Below are 19,787 nucleotides of genomic sequence, written 5' to 3'. Positions count from 1 at the left end.
GGTATACACGACTGAGCCCATTTAGGACCTCTTTATAAGCTTTTAAGATTTCAAGGATGAGTCTAGGGATCGATTTGTCTTGCTGCCACTCAAGACAAGCCTCGTATGTAAGTTCCCTTTGCCATTGTTAAAATTGTCATCTACCGACAAGGAGAGGCTTGTTTCTCTTCAGTCTTCCTGTGCCCTCTGCCTACAGGGGTCAGATTCAGATGACGCCAGGAAAGCTCCTGAGGGGATTGTGGACCTACAGTATTCCACTGTATCGGATTCCAACTTTTGACATTTATTAACTTCTTGATTATTTAATAACTGAATAATATTTCATCGATAGTGCTCTAACGCCTGTGTCTAGCCATTCATTTTTGTTATTCTTTCCTACATCCTCCCTGTTTCCTTTGCCTACTGCCACAAGAAGCCTTCCTGGGATAGAATCCCCTGCCTCCGCAGAACGGATAATGGTACCTTACGCCCTGGAATTTGATCAATACAGTTACTGCAGGGCGACCAGGAACAAGTTTCCTGAGCTTATCTTTTTCCTGGAAGAGTCACTGAGAATGTTAATTGATAAGCTGAAACATCTTTGCAAATCCCTCCATTGATTCATCTTGTTAGATATTAATTTTAATCCCACAATAGCGTCCCTCAGCAATGCAGTTTGTGTTAAAAGTCGAATGCAGTGTTTTGGGCACCATCCAAAATTTTGCAATAAAGCTCCAAAAGAAACCTGTGAAACATTTCACTCAGAAAGCTGTCTCATAGTGGAGCCAACGGCTGAGTTAGGCCATGGTGGAATTTTGACAGCAGATCACCAGTTTGCTTATTACTTACTATGGATGCATAGTAGAAAAGAATGAAAGAACCTGTATTAATTTTCTAGGGCTGCCATAACAAAGTCCCACAAACTGGGTGGCTTAAAATAATAGAAATTTGTTGTCTCACAGTTCTGAGGCCAGAAATCCAAAATCAAGGTGTTGGCAGGGTCAGGAGCCCTCTGCAATCTGTAGGTGACTCCTTCCTTGCCTCTTCCTAGCTTCTGGGGGTTTCCTGGCAGTCCTAGGCTTAACTGTAATCTCTGCCTTTAGCGTCATGTTGTGTTCTCCCTGTGTGCCTGTGTCTTCACGTGCTGTCTTTTTTTTTTTTTTTTAAGATTTTATTTATTTATTTGACAGAGAGACACAGTGAGAGAGGGAACACAAGCAGGGGGGAGTGGGAGAGGGAGAAGCAGGCTTCCTGCTGAGCAGGGAGCCCGATGCGGGGCTTGATCCCAGGACTCCGGGATCATGACCTGAGCTGAAGGCAGACACTTAACGACTGAGCCACCCACGCGCCCTCACGTGCTGTCTTATAAGGACACCAATCATATTGGATTAGGGGCTCACCCTACTCCAGAATGACCTCATCTTTTTTCTTTTTTTTTTTTTAAGATTTTATTTATTCATTTGAGACACAGAGATACAGAGAGAGAGAGAGAAAGCATGAGCAGGGAGAGAGGGAGAAGCAGGCTCCTCGCTGAGCCAGGAGCCCGATGTGGGGCTCGATCCCAGGATCCTGGGATCATGACCTGAGCCGAAGGCAGACGCTTAACCATCTAAGCCACCCACGTGCCGCCCAGAATGACCTCATCTTAATGTAATTAATTACATCTGCAATGACCCTATTTCCAAATAAGAATACATTCTGAGGTCCTGGGGGTTAGGACTTCAACATATCTTTTGGGGGGTTACAATTCGACCTATAACAGTGTCCAAGGAAGTTAATGTCATTGACTTCTACTTTCCTCTGTCAGGTGTATAGAGGGTGGTGACTAAATGCTAGATGCTGACCATATCTAGGAGGTGAAGGCCTGGGCTTGCAGCAGACAAGGCCCACACTCTATCGTACCGGAGGCCTTTGGATGGGCTTGATGTGGACCACAGTGAGTGAAGTCTGTCTTCAGAGAGAGCTTCCCTAAGGCATAAAAATCCTCTGTTCCTCTAGATGGTCCGCATTATATCCTTGGGTGAAATTAAATCATCAGAGAGCCTTTGATCTATTCTACATTGTTTTTGCCACCTGTACAAATGCTCTATTCTGGATTTTGCTTTGGCATTACCCCATGGGCTTACATTAAGATATTATCAGAGGGGCACCTGGGTGGCTCAGTCGTTAAGTGTCTGCCTTCGGCTCAGGTCATGGTCTCAGGGTCCTGGGATCGAGCCCCGCATCGGGCTCCCTGCTCAGTGGGAAGCCTGCTTCTCCCTCTCCTACTCCCCCTGCTTGGGTTCCTGCTCTCGCTGTCTCTCTCTGTGTCAAATAAATAAATAAAATCTTAAAAAAAAAAAAAAGAGATTATCAGAAATAGATACAAGAATCTTCACTCATATTTATTGTGGAGATCTTTTGAAGTCATATTTAATAATTATGATGGCAATGATAGCCACTGAGTTTGAATTTTTGTTTTAGTGTTTACTACTTTGCTGGATTCTGTGCTAAATGCTTTGTTATATTATTCTGCTTCATTTTTACAAGAACTCTGCGAGTTGATATCATTATTCTTAATGTACAGGTGAGAAAAATGAAACTCCCCCTATTGACAACCCAGCTAGAAAGGGTTGAAGCCGGGATGCCTGGGTGGCTCAGATGGTTAAGCGTCTGCCTTCAGCTCAGGTCATGATCCCGGTGTCCTGGGATTGAGCCCCTGCTTCTCCCTCTGCCTCTGCTGCTCCCCCTGCTTGTGCTCTCTCACTTGCTGTCAAATAAATAAAATCTTTAAAAAAACGCATTTCTAAAAAAAAAAAAAAAAAAAAGGAAAGGGTTGAAGCTAAGATTCAAAGCTGGGTCTATCCCACCCCAATATCCATGTTCCCCCTACTAAGCTTTACTACCTCTCACTGTAGCCTACTGTGTCTCCTTCACAAAGACCCACAGATGAAATTTCCCTCAATATCAGAATTCCCTTTATAGTGTTGGTGACACTAAGAGTGATGTAGAGGAGATGGAACTCTCTCCATGAATATTAGATTTTACTGGATCGTGGGCACAAGGCTATGGGTACATTTCAACCAAGGCTTATATAAGATATAAAACCCTTCTCACTCAATAATTCATATCATCTCCCTGTTCTGTTTCCTCCCATTACCATAACATCCTACCACCATTTACCAAAAAGGACGTTATCAGAAAAGTCAGGAGAAAGAGACCTACTATGTGACCTGAGCCCTAAATTTAGCCATACCCTCAGCTTGTGAGCCCTAGCATTGTAAAAGCACATAGCACCAGCTATGAACAGCGGAAGGTATCCAGCTTGGGCTGAACCCCATTGACATCCTGGTGCCAAGAAGATCACTTAGATCCTCCCCATGTGCAACTTCAGCCAATCAAATGCACGCTACAATGCAGACACCTGACAAATTAACTAAGGGAAAGGAGACGAGGCAGAACAGTTCTAATGCTGGTCATGACTAATTGGGTCATTTTTAAGAACAAGAAAACAGAATTCAGAATATCAAAACATGGGTTGCAAGGGCTATAATAATGCTTAGTGTCAGATACGGAGAGGAAGATATCTTTAAAATCAAAGCTAGTGGGGTGCCTGGGTGGCTGTGTTGGTTAGGCATCCCAGCTCTTGATTGCAGCTCAGGTCATGATCTCAGGGTCATGAGATCACGCCCTGTGTCAGGCTCCAGGCTGGGGCATGGAGACTGCTTGGGACTCTCTCTGTTGCTCTCCCTCTGCTCCTACAACCCCCCCTTCTCTCTCTCTCTCCCCCTCCCTCTCTGAAAAACAAAACAAAAAACCCAAAGCTAGTTTGATTCTACCCTCTACTGCTAAATCAGGGAGCCCAGAAGAGCTCTAGTAATGCAGATTACCTCTCTGTAATCTCAGTACAAAGAAAAGCAGGGCAGTTCTGGGGCAACTGGTCTCTTCCTCTTACAGACACAGTGAATCTCTCATTACTGATTACAATTCCCTCTTACTTTGGCTTCTAGGCAGAGAAATCTGTGGCTTCCCTCTAATAACTGTACAGGCTCTTAAGGTCTGCATTTTGGTTTCCTTCCCACCCCCCTAGCTTTACCTTAGTTTTCTGTGTTTTATGCCCTGTCACTGAATTTCCCCATCTACTTATTTACATATTTATTTATTTTTAAAGATTTATTTATTTGGGAGAGAGAGCAGGGGAGGGGCAAAGGGAGAGGGAGAGAGAGAGAGAGAATCCTTAGGTAGACCTGGACCCCGAGATGGGGTTCGATCCCAGGACCCTGAGATCATGACCTGAGCTGAAATCAAGAGCAGGCCACCTAACCGACTGAGCCACCCAGGCACCCCTATTTATTTATTTATTTAGATTTTATTTATTTATTTGAGAGAGAGCGAAAGTGAGAGAGATCACAGAGGGAGAGGGAAAAGCAGACTTGCTGCTGAGCAGGGAGCCCGATGGGGAACTCAATCCCAGGATCCTGAGATCATGACGTGAGCCAAAGGCAGACGCTTAACTGACTGAGCCACCCAGGCATCTGATTTTTTATATTGCATTATATGTATTTCTTTACACTACATCCCACAACATAAATCACGTATTAATAAATCAGTAAATATATTCAAAACATTCAGGGCACCTTGATCTTAATCAGTAAATTATCTCTAAATCATAATCCAACGGCAGTGGCCCCTACTGGTCACTAGCCTATGTTTTGCTTGCTATTGTTTTTAATTTTTGATTTTTATTTTGACAGGATCAGGTTCACTCATTTTAAATTTTTATTTATTACTTTTTAGAATTCCAGTGTCATTAACATACAGTGTTACATTAGTTTCAGGTGTACAATATAGTGATTCAACAACTCTTTACATTACTCAGTGCTCATCATAATAGTACTCTCAGTCCCCATCACCTATTTCCCACATCCCCGCCCCCTCCCCTTTGGTAACCATCAGTTTGTTCACTGTAGTTAAAAGTCTGTTTTTCTGTTTGTCTTCTTTTTCTTTGTTCATTTGTTTTATTTCTTAAATTCCACATATGAGTGACATCATATGGTATTTGTCTTTCTCTGACTGACTTACTCCATTTAGCATAATACTCTCTAGATCCATCCATGTTGCTGCAAGTGGCAAGATTTCATTCTTTTTAAATTTTTTATTCATTTATTTTTAAAGTTATTTATTTATTTCAGAGAGAGAGATTGAGCACGAGTTGGGGGGGGAGCAGAGGGAGAGGGAGAAGCAGACTCCCCGCTGAGCAGGAAGCCCGATGTGGGACTCGATCCCAGGACCCTGGGGTCATGACCTGAGCTGAAGGCAGACACTTAGCCAACTGAGCCACCTAGGCGCCCTTCATTCTTTTTTTTATGGCTGAGTAATATTCCACCCAGCTTTATTCAATCATAAAGCAAAGTTAAATCACAATTATAAAGCAGGTTCAAGATTCCAAACTCAATAACAATGCACATGTGATTAAACTTGGCTTCTTATACAGCACACAAGGCAGGACAGAAGACAAGCCACACAACAAACAAGCTCACAGAAGGGTGCAGGAAGTTAAGGAACCAACTTCACGTCAGTCTGTGGGCCCGCAGTTGAGATAAGGCCTTGGTCTGGTCTGGGTCAGCTCTCGGCACTACTGCTTCTGATGTTCAAGCAGCGAAGGATCTCGGTTCTGTTTGAAGATCAATCCAGCAGAGCCTTCGGCGGCAGTTACCTTTTTTAAGTGGTCAGACATAGAGGGGTCATGTCTGAAGAGTCTGACAGTTTGCTGCCAAAATCCTTCCCTTTTTAAAGGGATTTAATCAGTTTTGGGTCCCCGCAGACCTCCTCTGGTTTTGCTCCTTATCAGTTCTGGAGTGTTAGCTGACGCTGGTCCCCGCCATACCTCCTAGCTGCAGTACCTTAACTGCTTGCGTCATTGCTTGACGCAAGCTACTGCTTGAAATGAGAGACTCCATTTTGCTCTCTACAATAAATTACGTATATATTCTGGATATTAACCCCTTATTGGATATATCATTTGGAAATATCTTCTCCCATTCAGTGGGTTGTCTCTTTGTTTTGTTGGTGGTTCCCTTCACTGTGCAAAAGCTTTTCATTTTGGTGTAATCCCAGTAGTTTAATTTTGCTTTTGTTTCCCTTGCCTTTGGAGACATATTTAGAAAAATGTTTCTACCTCTGTTGTCAAAGAGATTACTGCCTATGGTTTCTTCTAGGAATTTTATGGTTTCAGGTCTCACATTTAGGTCTTTAGTCCATTTTGAGTTTATTTTTGTGTATGGTGTAGGAAAGTGGTCCAGTTTTCATTCTTTTGCATGTAGTTGTCTAGTTTTCCCAACACCATTTGTTGAAGAGACTTTTTCCCATTGCGTATTCTTCCCTCCTTTCTTGAAGATCAATTGACTGTATAATCATGGGGTTATTTCTGGGCTCTCTATTCTGTTCCATTGTTCTGTATGTCTATTTTTGTGCCAGTACCATATTGTTTTGATTACTACAGCTTATAGTATATCTTGAAATCTGGGATAGCGATACCTCCAGTTTTGTTCTTTTTTTTCAAGATTGCTTTGGCTATTCAGGATCTTTTGTGGTTTCATACAAATTCTACAATTATTTTTTCTAGTTCTGTGAAAAATGCTGTTGGTATTTTGATAGGGATTACATTAAATCTGTAGATTGCTTTCGGTAGTACGGTTATTTTAACAATATTTGTTCTCCCAATCCATGAACATGGAATATCTTTCCATTTGTTTGTGTCATCTTCAATTTCTTTTATCAGTGTTTTATAGTTTTCAGAGTACAGGTCTTTCACCTCAGGTTCACTAACTTTTAATCCCTTGTAACATCCGAGTACCTCTTACTTTAAGGCATTTGATCATTCTAGTGATGCTAGTCATCATCTCTGTTGTCCAGGGTGGCTCTCTCCTCCTCATGACTTTCCATTTTCCCCTCTGCCCACTCAGTCAGTCTTCAGTCTCCTCCATTCTACTGTAAAAGGTCTTGTCAGGGTCACCAGGAACCTCCATGTTGCCAAATCTGACCATTCCTTCAGTGTTCTCTTCTTCCACTACCCTTGGCACACACTGACCACTCCCTCCTTCCTCAGCCTCTGGACAACATGCTATCCTGGTTTTCCTTTTACTTCAGGGATCTTCCTTCCTTCCTTCCTTCCTCCTTCCTTCCTTCCTTCCTTTCTTCCTTGATTTTATTTGAGAGAGAGAGAGAGAGAGCACAAGAGAGCACAAGCACGGGGAGGGGCAGAGGGAGAGGGAGAAGCAGGCTTCCCAGTGAGCAGGGAGCCCATGTGGAGCTCAGTCACAGGACCCTGGGATCATGACCTGAGCCAAAGGCAGACTCTTAACTGACTGAGCCACCCAGGTGCCCCAAGGACCGATCTTTCTTGATCATCCTTTCTAGGCTCTCCTCTGCTTGACTTCTACTACTGGAGAGGCCCAAGCTTGTCCTAGGACCCCTACTGTTGAAATCACTTCCTCCCTAGGTCATTTCATCCAATACCATCCACAGGCTGATGTGTCTCAATTTGACTTCTACTTATATTTTATAACCAGCTGTGCTTTTTACAACTCCACTTGAGTGTTTAATGGACATCCCAAGCTTAACGTTTTGAAAATAGAACTTCTAAATCCCACTCCCCACTGCCCTCCACCCCCGATGCCAAATCTGATAGGTCTCTAGTTTTCCCCGTTTGGGTAAATGACACCACTCTGCACTCGGCTGCTCAGGGGAAAGATTTAGAGTTACACTTGATTCTTTTCTTTCCTCACCTCCCACATCCGTCCATCAGCAAGTTCTGTCGCCTTTGCTCCAAAATATGTGCTGAGTCTGCCTGTTTCTTCCCGTTTCAAATCTTCCACCCTCATCTAGCATCATGTCCATGGGGCTTGCTCCAGATTCTTAACTGGTCTCTGCCTCTCCCTTCAGCAGCCTGAGAGATCTTTTTAACATGTAAATCAGATCATACCCCGTCATCCCCTTGCTTAAAACCTGCCAGTGGCTTCCCACTGCACATAGGACAGACAATAAACCCCTTACCCCAGTGAGGGCTGCCTTGTTCTGGCCCCAGCCCAGCTCTCTGATTTTCCTTCTCCCTTTTTCATTTTTGAAACTTTTATTATGGAAGAGTGGAAACACATAGGAAAGTAGTAGACCGAGTATTTAAAAGAACCCCTGTGTGCCTACCAGTAATTCTTTTCTTAACTCATGGTCAGTCTTGTTTCTTCTTTATCTCCACTTACTTTCCCTGACCTGTGTTATTTTGAAGCAAATTCCGGACATCTTATCCTCTCATCTGTAAACCCTTTCAATCTATATAAGATTAAAACTCTCAAAAATAAAATATAACCACAGTACCATTATCATACCTAAAAATATTAATGCTAGTTCCTTAATGTCATCAAATATCAAGTCAGTGTTCAGATTTCCAGTTGTCTCCTAACTCAATTTTTTTTAGTGTTGATTTAGGATCCAAATTATTATTGATACGCCTTTTTAAATCTCTTTTAAGCTATTATTCTCCCCTCCCCCATCTCTCTCTTTTCTTATTCTCTTTGCAATTGATTTGTTGATAAACCTAGATCATTCATCAAATAGTGTTTCTCACAGTCTGGATTTTGCTGATTACAACCCTGTGCTGTGGGTTGACATTTCCCTCTTCTAATATCTGTAACTTGCTCTTTGGCTCTAGGGGCTTGATTCGATTCAGGTTTGATATGTTCCTTTCTCGGGTGGGGGTGGGGGAACAAGATTACTGCACAGGTGGTAGTAGAACTTAGCTTACCACTGTCCTCCTTGCCCACACCAACTTGGGCCACACTGGCCTCTGTCCTGCTCCTTTAGTTCCAGCCTTGGGGCCTTTGCCTTGGCTGTTTCCTCTGCTTATAACACCACCACCACTACCACCACCATGACCCCGCAACCCCCATCTTTGCATGGCCAGCTGCTTCATATCATTCAGATCTCAGCCTAAATGTCCCCTCTGGGACCTCTCTATCCGCTCCTTAGCATTTCCCACTACTGGACACCATGTATATATTCATTTGTTGACTTGTTTACAGTCTGCCTCCTCCTGAACTAGAGCATCAGCTCCATGGGAGCAAGAGCCTCATCTCTCATGCTCACTGCCGTATCCCCAGCACCAGGAATAGTGTTTGGCCCGTGGTAGATGCTCAGCAGATGTGTGCTGAAGGAGATGATGCCGCTCAGTCACATCTTTCTCTGTGTGCCCAGGCAGCCAAAGGAGGCACCATCAAAGCTGCTTCAGGATTCAGTGCCACTGAAGATGCCCAGACCCTGAGGAAGGCCATGAAGGGGATTGGTAAGTGTCCCACGGGACGGGAACACGCCCTTAGGTTTTGTGCATCACAGAGTCACACAGAGGGTGCTGGGTCCACTGGCAAAAATGAGCAGGTCTCTAAGAAAATACAGTGGGAACTAGTTGGCTTTTAAGACAGATTAGATGGGAGGGTGTTCGTTACTCACTTTTCTTACAGAATTAACATTTAATGCGCTCATTCTGGATTTCCCCACTTAAATCTGTTTTGCATGAGAACATTACAAATCTATATGTAAACTTTAGAAATGTATCTGTTTTCCAGTTAGTGCTGTATGTGTTTGGTGCCATAGGGTTTACAAAGCACTTACACAAATATTATTTCAATGGGTATGTACACAACAGCCCAGCAATGCAGTGAAAGCAGTGACTGCACTTGTTATTTTCAGCCCATTTCATGGATGTGAAACTGAGACCCAGAGAAGTGAAATCACATAGTAAGTGGAACTGAGCCATGAGTCACACACAGCACGTGGGCGTACTCTGGCCGCTCTTGCATGGGTGGATGTTTGGCCAGAGAAGTGCCCTTGGTTCATAGCTGCTATTTATAATCTTCTTGTGATCTGGTTAAAAACATTTGATCATGAAGCCTTATTTCCCAATTTTTCTCTCTCCAAAGAGCTTGTTTTACTTAGCCCCAATGTTACTAGCAGCAAATACGACAAGAACAATAACAGACAACAGCCTGTTTTACTGCTGTGAAGTTGAGATTTAGGGAGGTTAGCTAACTTGCCCGACATCTCAGAGCTAGTAGGTGTTAGACTCAGGATTCTAGGCAATTCCAGGCAGTCAGACCCAGGCAGTGTGACTCCACAGAGCTGGAGTTTAAGTCCCCGTGCTGTCCTGCTGCCCACCTCTGAATGGAACATTGTTCTGAATCGATATGTCCTTCTCCTCATTTTCCCTTTTTCATAAATAAGATGGAAGGTGTGCTTGGCCCACTCTTTTTTTCATGTTTTCCTGTTTCTTTGGTATATAGCAAGAATACCATAATTCAGAATGTGGACCACATTGCATTCATAATTCTCAAAAGTCAGGAGACATTTGACAACTGGTTCTTGTCAATGTCTGTTATATGGGGACCAATGTAAGGCAGACAGTTGGAGGAGACGTGGATTATAAAACCTAGTCCAGCGAGTCCATGGATGCTAGATGGGTAAGGCGTGCACAGAAATAACTACAATAATGTGATAATAGCTATCATAATATGATAGTGATAGGAGGGGCACAAATGAGATCCCATTAGGTTCAGAGAGGAGATCACATTTAATTTGGGGGCCTCAGGCAAAACTTAGAGGATATAGAATTTGAGACGGGCTTTGCAAGATAAGTTGTTTCAACAGAGATAAGAGAGAATGTGTTTCAGGTGAATGGAATAGCATGAGCAAAGGCATGAGAGGAGTGTGAGCATTGTGCCTTTTCCAGTTTAGCTGAGGCCTAGGGGACTCACAGTGAATACATGGAGAGGTGGCTTGCAGCAGGAGGTATTTGGAAAGCAGGAGTTGGCTGGTACCAAAGGGAGGTCCTGGGGTTGCTACCGAGAAGGCCACCTGTAGAATCACAGACATGGGGGGATGGCCCAAAGGCATTGGCCGGGAAGCCAGTGCCACAATCATGACACTCTTATGGGGTGGCTAGAGGGACATACAGACCAGTAGACTGGGAATGAAGAAGGTCAGGAGAAAGGAGTGCAGTACAGTTGGATCAAGTACAGTAATTCAAGAGCTAGGTCTGTGAATTTGGCTGCCTGGTATCCTTTTGTGTGGATATTTACAACAGTGAATGGGATATTGTAGAAAGTCTCAAATGCCGGACTGCAGCTCCTGTAGTAAATCTAGCAGACGGGGGGGTGGGGGGGGGTGGGGGGGGGATGTTGGTGGGGCATTGTGTATTCCTGAGCAGGGGAGGGGCCCTCTGAGAGTTTTTCTTTTTAGGAAAATGAATCTGGCAGGACTTTGGAAAGACCAATTAGGAGATAAGAATACCAGTTAACAGATGTTACGTGTGTCTAAGCCCCTAAAATCCTGAGTTGGAGTAGTAGTGGTAGGAATCAAAGAGGGGATGGAGACAAAAACGATTTTTAGAGTTAGATTTTGTATGCCTTGGCAGGAAATTTGAATGTGGAGGATGAGAGAGAGTAAAAAAAAAAAAAATCTATTTTGAGGGTTCAAACCTGACTGAAAGAAGGATGGTGCCTTTTATAGAAACGGGTGAGCGAAAGATGGATCTTCCCCCGCTGAGAGTTCTGAAGGAGAACGGGAAGGTTGTATATAGACACCTCTTTTTTTTTTTTTTTTTTAAGAGAACAGAGAGTAGGTCCCTAAGATATGTAAACAAAGTTCTATAGCTTCCGTCCCTACAGCTCACACTTTTCTGGATTTCTAATCTTGCAAAGAATAACTATGGTAAATCTAGACTTTTTCATTTCTCCCTGAAATATCCCAGTAGAATCTCTTCTGTAGTCCCTCACAATTCCCCATACAGGTTAAACAGTGAGGAAGCACAAAACTCACCAAACATACGTGAACATCCAGCTGTTACTAAGACAAGGGACCGATTTTGAAAAATCAGAATAAAGCCCCTCCCCCCCAAGTCAAAGTAGCTTCAAGAAACAGGCACACAAAATTTAGGACATTTAAAATTTGTAATTCTCATGAAGTTCTGGTCGGGTATTGCACAGTGGGAATTCGTCAGCAGTTATCAAAAGGGAACTGCCTGAGGTCAGGAAGGATAGCTTGGAAATGAAAAACACATTTACGGATCTCAGAGCGCCAGTGCATGAAGTGGGCAGCCCATAAAACCCTGCAGGCTTCACCCCCCAGGTGAAGGGGGTCGAGTACACTAGTGACGAGCGCTCAGCGATGGACAGAAGTGGTGAATCACTATATTGTACACCTGAAACTAACACAATACTGTTCGCTAATTATGCTGAAATTAAGAAGCAAAACCCTGCAAAGTGCAAGTGAATTAAGAGTCCGAATTGTTTCAAAACTCAGAGGAAATGATAAGATTAAAAATGAGAAGAGGGGCGCCTGGGTGGCTCAGTCGGTTAGGCGTCTGCTTTTGGCTTAGGTCGTGATCTCAGGTTCTTGGGATCGAGCCCCGTGTCAGGCTCTGCACTCAGCAGGGAGTCCGCTTCTCCCTCTCCCTCCTCTGCCTCTCTTGCTCTCTCTCTTTCTCTCTCAAATAGATAAATAATATCTTTTTAAAAAATGAAGAGAGAAAAAGCAAGAATATGGAAGATACAGAAGAACCAAAAGATATGAAAAGAATTGCAGAGGAGGGTAAAACACAATTCCAGTCAGCATTTAGTGAATATTTAGTCACTGAGGGGCATTGTGCTAAGGAATTCACTTCCTTGTTTTATTGAACACTTGCAGCAGCCCTGTGAGGGAAGGTGCTATGATCACTCACATTCGTGGGTAAGGAAGCTGATGCTCAGAGAAGTTAGGTTTTTTTTCAGTGGTAAACAGTTGATTCAAGGAGAGGCTAAAAAAAAAAAAAAAAAAGGAGAGGCTAAGACTCAAATCTAGTGTCTGGTTCCTGAAAAAATAGACAAACCTACTGAAAAAGGACCTCCTTTCTTAAAAAGATCTCTGCATGTGTTGGGGGTAACGCTGGTGTCCTTGGGGGACCTGTTTTCTCACTCCTCTCTCAAATCACCTCACTCACCGTCCCCACTCTCCGCCAGGCACTGACGAAGATGCCATCATCAGCGTCCTCGCTTACCGCAACACGGCCCAGCGCCAGGAAATCAGGACGGCCTACAAGACCACCATCGGCAGGGTAGGCCGCAGCCTCTCTGGCTCCGGGGGCTGACGAAGAACCTGTCAGGCAGCAGGGAGGCTGGGGTCTCTTCCTGAGCTAGATTCCTGAAGTGGCCCTGGGTTTTCAGAAGCAGATCCTTGCCCTGTTTAAAGATGTTCTTGAAAAAAACAAAACAAAACAAAACAAAATGGTTTCAGCATGTTCCCGCCACTCTCCTTAGCCAGATGTGATTTCTGGGAGCTCTTGGTGTCTTCCCACCCAGCTCCTTGCAGGGACTTGGTCGCTCAGTGGACTCTGCCCCCACCCTTCCAGCACTGCCTTCCTGATCCTGGTCAGGCTGCCGTTAGGCCACTGTGGATGGAGCAGTGTTTATATCTAGTTTGTTTTAAACAGGCTGTCCTAGGATTTAGAGTCTATTCCGACTCTTCCACATAAACACATTTGTCGCATATATTCATTCCTTTGATGATCCTCAGTTGAGGGACCCCCTCTCAAATTCTAGAATGAGGCCAGTGTGTTGGTGAAGATGTATATAATTTGTAACCTTAGCATTCAGAGGGTGTTCATTCACCCCTTCTGCTCTGAATCGTGCACCCCTCAGGGACCCTCTTTCAAACTCCATTTTCAGCAACTCACTTACCAGAGCCAGTCCAGCCAACCTTTCCTCCACACTGTCTGTGTGATTAGCAAGAATCTTTTTACGGAGGAAACATTATCAATGAGTGTTTTAGGTCTCAGAGTACAATAACTCTGGTAAATGTTTCTATCCTCGAGAAACGTTATAGCTAGTCCAACTGCAGCTGCTTCTCGAAGACTGGCACTAAAGTGCTGGCTGGGACAGAGCTGGCTTGGCGATCCCCCAGGGCATCTGCATGCCAGCTTTGGCTGGGACCCCAGTGGGGAATGAGATTCTTCATAGCTCAGACTGTCTTTTGGGCATTTGGAACTCTTCTCCGTCCCAAAGATACTTAATGAGCACAGATTGGTGTCAACATGCATGTGATGTGTGAACTGGAATATTCAGCCTCCGAACGAAGCTCATCTGATAGCAGTTTGTTAAGATGCCCAGCGTTAACGGATTGAGCACTGATTTGTTCATTCATGCAGTATGTGTGGATTTGAAATACAGGGCTGTGCAGTCAGGTTTGTGAGAATCAGAGATCTGACTTGAACAGTATCTCAGCTTCTTATATTGGTTGATCTTAAGCGGGTTCTTGAACTCTCTGACCTGTTCTAGGAGGAGATGTGAATAAACTTCTTTAGAATTTGGTCCTTTGTCCAAAGAATTACATTTCTTTTTAGGAATTGAGTCTTAAGAAATAATCATGAATGATCATAAAGATACAGCTAAATGCATGTATACGTAACAGTACGAAAATAGAAACAGGGGACCAATGAAAGAAATTATATTGCACCTACATATAGAAATTTTAGCAGCTGTTAAAAATGTCATAGGTGATTATTGACTTGGAAATATATTCAAAGTACACTGCTAAGTGAGTGAATACATTTAAGTCAGAGTCTACAAACTTTTTGATCTCAAGATCCTTTTACTTAACTTACTGAGGACTTTTTTCTTTTTGTGGATTATATCTACTGATATTTGCCATATTAGAAATTAAAACAGGCATTTAAAAAATATATGTCTGTTAACTTATTTAAAAATAATAAACACATTACATGTTAATATAAATAACACTTTTATGAAAAATAGCTATACATTCCAAGACAAAAACATTTAGCAAGAAAATTGGCATTGTTCTACATTTTGCAAAGTTCTTTAATGCCTGGCTTAATGGAGGACAGTTGGATTCTCATATCTGCTTCTGCACTGTTTGTGGTGATGCGTGGTTTTGGTTGAAGCATAGGAAGAAAATCTGGTCTTGTACAGATACGTAGTTGGAAAGGGGGCATTTAAAAAGCCTTGTAACAGGGGCGCCTGGGTGGCTCAGTCAGTTAAGCGGCTGTCTTCGGCTCAGGTCATGATCCTGGGGTCCTGGGATCGAGCCCCACATCCGGCTCCCTGCTCAGCGGGAGGCCTGCTTCTCCCTCTCCCTCTGCCTGCCACTCTGCCTACTTGTGCTCTCTCTCTCTCTCTGTCAAATAAATAAATAAAATCTTAAAAAAAAAAAAAAAAGCCTTGTAACATAATTGTAGAAATGTACATGTCTCCGGTAGCCTTTGCAAAACTCCACTGTACAACTGTGAGAGAATGACAGTGAAAAGGCAAATGCTGTCTTCGTGTTATCATGAAGAGAGTCGCGACCGTGCAGGCCCCCTGACGGGGTCTGGAGACCCCAGGCAGCCCCGGCCCACACTGCGAGAGCGGCTGGTTGAAGTTAGCGTGGCAGTTACACAGAGCCCCTTGCTTGCTTTGCAGGACCTGATAGAGGACTTGAAGTCGGAACTGAGTGGCAACTTCGAGCGGGTGATCGTGGGGATGATGACGCCCACCGTGCTGTACGACGTGCAGGAGCTGCGGAGGGCCGTGAAGGTGTGTGGCCCTGCTCTCCTGCAGCCGCTGACCAGCTTCCTCAAGAAAGCGACAAAAGCCTTGTGAGAGGGGGGAGGGGGAGGCACAGGAGAGACAGTTCCCCTCGTTGGTGACAGCGCGAGAACGTGACATTACATCACAGCAGTCGTCACGTAAGGGTTGTTCCCGACGACATGAGGCGGTCATTTGCTCTTTCCCGTGGCTCCGGGGGGGCGGCGATGGTTGTGCCCGCGGTGCAGCTCCAGGAACTTCCTTGCTGTGTAGCTGCTTCTGAGACACGAAGCTTTATGGCGGACCCAGTGCAGCCTCTGGGTCTGCTGTAGCCTCAGAACTGTCAGAAAGGGTTCTTGGCCTCCCGCATTGCTGGGTCCGCTGTGCCCCAGTCCAGGGTCTGCCAGTTTTGAATGATCAACTACGAAATTCAAATACAATTACCCTCCCCAGCCATGTCCCTGAACAGCCTTGTGGAAGGTTCTGGGAGAGCAAAGAGGTTGACAGTCTTTGCCAGAAGATTCTGCCCTTCAGAGGAAAAGTACAGGGGAAGTCAAGGAGAGATTAAGCGCCCCCAGAGGGCAGGCACTGTCCATAACCTGGCACAATAACCATCCAATACAAACAGCCCATAAATGTTTGTTATTACTAAAAACAATTACGAAAAATACATTGGAATTTGGGCAGGACAATTAAAATTAGCAAATCCTGTTGCTAGAACCCCGTGGGTTGTCTTTATTCTCTGCAGATTCCTGGCTATATATGCCTCTGTGTCTGGGATTCAACATTGTGAACTGGCTCCTAACTCCCTCTCCTCTGGGTTTCGTGTGTAGGGAGCCGGCACGGATGAGGGCTGCCTGATTGAGATCCTGGCCTCCCGGACGCCCGAGGAGATCCGGCGCATAAACCAGACCTACCAGCTTCGTATGTAGCGTCCTCAGTGGCCCCGTTGAGGCTTCACTGTGATTTGAGAAGTAAACTAGCAGCGGGTCATTACCTACAGATTAAACTCTCCTCATAGCAACACTGACTATGAGGGATCCTCAGTTTCAGGCAGATCCCTGTCTAGGGAAATGACAGTCTGTTGGCTTCTCAAGACTTCTCTGGTTAAGATGCCACTCCACTGAAGCCACCCAGTGTAGCATTTTATGACCCTGAAAGTTGGAAGGTTCTTATTATCAAGCAGAGAATCAAATGTGTTTGTTCAAAAGTGGTGGCACCAATGAATCTTAACATTCTAGGGAGTGGCCTGGGGGGCTGTCTAGCCCAACTTCTTACCTCCAGACGGGACTATATACCCTCCAGCCATCTCAGAAAGATAGACATTTACTGCCCTCTTAAAAATCTCCAGAGGATGATACTTATGAAGAGCCTTTAAAATATGTCTTTTTGCCCTAAGAGGGCAATAAAAAAATGCACAAAGGTTTAGATCCTAAAGTGCTTATTTGGTATTGTTCATACAGCTAAAAATATCCAACAGTAGCATATTGACTAAGCAAAATATGGTGCACCCACACAGTGGAGTATTATGTAGTCACCAAAATGTATATTGAAGGATATTATTAAATTTCATTAAAGGGATTATGGTAGAGTTTTGTGGGGGTTTTTTTTTCCTCCTTCATTTTATCTATCTGTTTTTCCCTAAGTTTCCCATAGCAAACATGCACTACTCTGGTAGAAAGAAAACAAAACAATAAGAGTTTTTTGGTAAGTGTTCAGAGCAGGAGATACTAGACCTTGGGAGCTTGGTTCAAGCACTCAGATCCCCACGTCTGCTGAATATAGGTTTTCTAAACCTGAGGGGCTGTGAAGGGTTAGAGCTTCTCTGGGGGAAACTCTCAGAAGGCACGTGCTGGAATTTGGGCCTGACAGCCCCCTGCAGGTCCCCAAACATGGGTTCAGAAACTGCTTTCTGTTTTCCTTTCAACCGTCACCATTCTCTATGTCACTGAGAACCACAGTGAGGACAGAGCCCTGGGCAGTAGGAACCACAGAGGGAGGATTACAGCCGCAGCCTTCTTGACCTCCCATGTTTTTTTTCTTTCTTTTAAATTTTTTTTTTAAAGATTTTACTTATTTATTTATTTGACAGAGAGATAGAGAGCACAAGCAGGGGGAATGGCAGGCAGAGGCAGAGGGAGAAGCAGGCTCCCCGCAGAGCAGGGAGCCGGATGCGGGGCTCCATCCCAGGACCCCGGGATCATGACCCGAGCTGAAGGCAGAGGCTTAACCAACTGAGCCACCCAGGCACCCCTCGACCTCCCATGTTAAGGAACAGGAACATCTTGTTTCCTCTAATCCTACCTTGACCATTTCATCAGCGTTCAGTTTTTGAAAAACTGTGTGCAGGGTGAAAACCCTCATGAGGAGCTGCTTCAGTAAACTGGCTCATCCTGGGGAGGGCAGACGGCTCTGCAGCAGGACGCGGTCCTGGGCAGGACTCTCTCCTGATGCAGCTCATTTTGCTCTCTTGCCAGAGTATGGGCGGAGCCTTGAAGATGACATTCGCTCTGACACTTCGTTCATGTTCCAGAGGGTGCTGGTGTCTCTGTCCGCTGTGAGTCGCTCCCTCTGTGGGCTGCTTCTGACAGGGGTTGAGTTCTTTGGGGCGCTCACTCCTTATCTCTTCTCCAGACTTTCTCATCCTTTCATCCTCCCAAATGTGAATATTCCCCAGGTGTTGTTCTTGGGCCTGTCTGTTGTTTTCATCTTCTTTCTTTTAGAGACTCTGGGTAGTCACGCATACCCATTTATTCAAATTTGCATATACAAGTACCTAATACATGCCAGATACCCTTGCTTTATGAGTTTATATTATCACATATATAAATATTATATTTATATATCAGGTACACAGGTTGCTGTAATAAAAGCAGGAAAAGTGCCCAAGGAGAGGAACAGAGTAAAAAGAAGGTTCAAGGAGAGAGTCTGGTTGCAGAAACAAAAGAAAAGCCTTCATGACAGAGGTGCCGGTTTGGAGAGGACCTGGAGGTTTGCTAGGATTTCAAGAAGCAGAGGTGTAGGTGGGTGCATCACACACAGGAAGAACAGCCAGAAAGAGGCAAGGAGGCAGGAACCATGGGGTGTTTCATGTCAGTCAACAACCGACTGAGCAGTTGGCAGGCAATTCTAGGAGCAAGGTGGAAGGAAGACCTGGGATCCCTTGTTGCAAGAGTAGTAGGGAGCCACTGAAGGTTTGGGAATGCTGGAGGGAACTGCATTTTCAGAAGAGTAATGTAATAGTGGTGTGTAAGATCAGTTGAACTGGAGGCTGGGAGGCCAGGTAGGTCGTTACTTCAATATTCCAGATGAGAAATAAAGCAGGACTGGGCTAGTGTGGGATCAGAGGTGCCAGAAAATAGATGATGCATCCATGAGATATTTCACCTGACTTCCAAATTTTGTCTTTATCTTGACCTCCTTCCTGAGTATAAGACTCTCATTTCTCACTGCTTTCTAAGGTGCTTCCTCAAATCAGGCCTCCTAACCTAAATCTGAACTCATTTCTCTCCGCCGCCCCCACCCCCCAAACCGGCTCATTTTCCTGACTTGCCTGTTTCTGTTAATACTGTTGCTCTTCTTCCAACAAAGCAGGACCCTGGAAATCATCTCCCACCCTCTCTCTCCCCTGTCTCTGATACTTAATAACGCCAGCCTGCTTTTCTTATTTCCTACCCATTTTGTTCTTTGCCTCCCAGATTTAGCATTCTGCCAAGCCATGCCTAGACCATAGAATATTGAGACAGCATAGCAAATAAAAATAGTCTAACAAACCAGAGGAAAGTCGCCTGTTTTGTGGCTCCTTAAGCCTTCCTCCAAGGCTTTAACCCCGCCGTCCCCGGGAGCTGGTGTCCGTGAGGGATGGAGCATTTTCACATGCTCCTTAAGCCCCACCGCTGGTCCTAGACTCTTGATTTTCTTCTGTTCCCAGCCCCTGTTTGGCAGAATTGATCAATGTAGATTTGCCAGTTAGGAAGGCCTTGGTCAGCTAGGAAGACATAGGCGTGGGGGGGGGGGTGCAGGGGAGGGGGTTGTCAGCAGGCGGGGTTCACTTCCTTCGCTTCTCCTGGCATAGACACCTGGGCAGCATTCAGGAATCGCTGGCTCTCTGGTTGGTAATGTTTTCTAGGCACAGGTTAGAGCCACAGGAATAATGGAAGCACATTCATCCCTCCCTAGGCTGGAAGTGTGACCCCTGTTGGCATTCAGTCTAATGACCATGTC

The 19,787-nt window shown here is 44.7% G+C and overlaps 1 protein-coding gene across 2 annotated transcripts in view; it reads left to right on the top strand.

Moving 5' to 3' along the window:
- ANXA4 (annexin A4) overlaps window positions 1-19,787 on the top strand; it is a 68,704-nt gene that overhangs the window by 32,755 nt on the left and 16,162 nt on the right. For both annotated transcript variants that reach the window (XM_078056453.1, XM_036088272.2), the window contains exons 3-7: window positions 9,208-9,295; window positions 13,002-13,096; window positions 15,459-15,572; window positions 16,397-16,487; window positions 18,041-18,120. In XM_078056453.1, the coding sequence (XP_077912579.1) occupies window positions 9,208-9,295; window positions 13,002-13,096; window positions 15,459-15,572; window positions 16,397-16,487; window positions 18,041-18,120 (468 nt within the window). The remainder of the gene's footprint in view (window positions 1-9,207; window positions 9,296-13,001; window positions 13,097-15,458; window positions 15,573-16,396; window positions 16,488-18,040; window positions 18,121-19,787) is intronic.

Source organism: Halichoerus grypus, chromosome 10, assembly GCF_964656455.1.
Source record: "Halichoerus grypus chromosome 10, mHalGry1.hap1.1, whole genome shotgun sequence".
NCBI lineage: Eukaryota > Metazoa > Chordata > Mammalia > Carnivora > Phocidae > Halichoerus > Halichoerus grypus.
The sequence above is the reverse complement of the archived record's forward strand: the minus strand, read 5'-3'. Positions and strand labels throughout refer to the sequence as shown.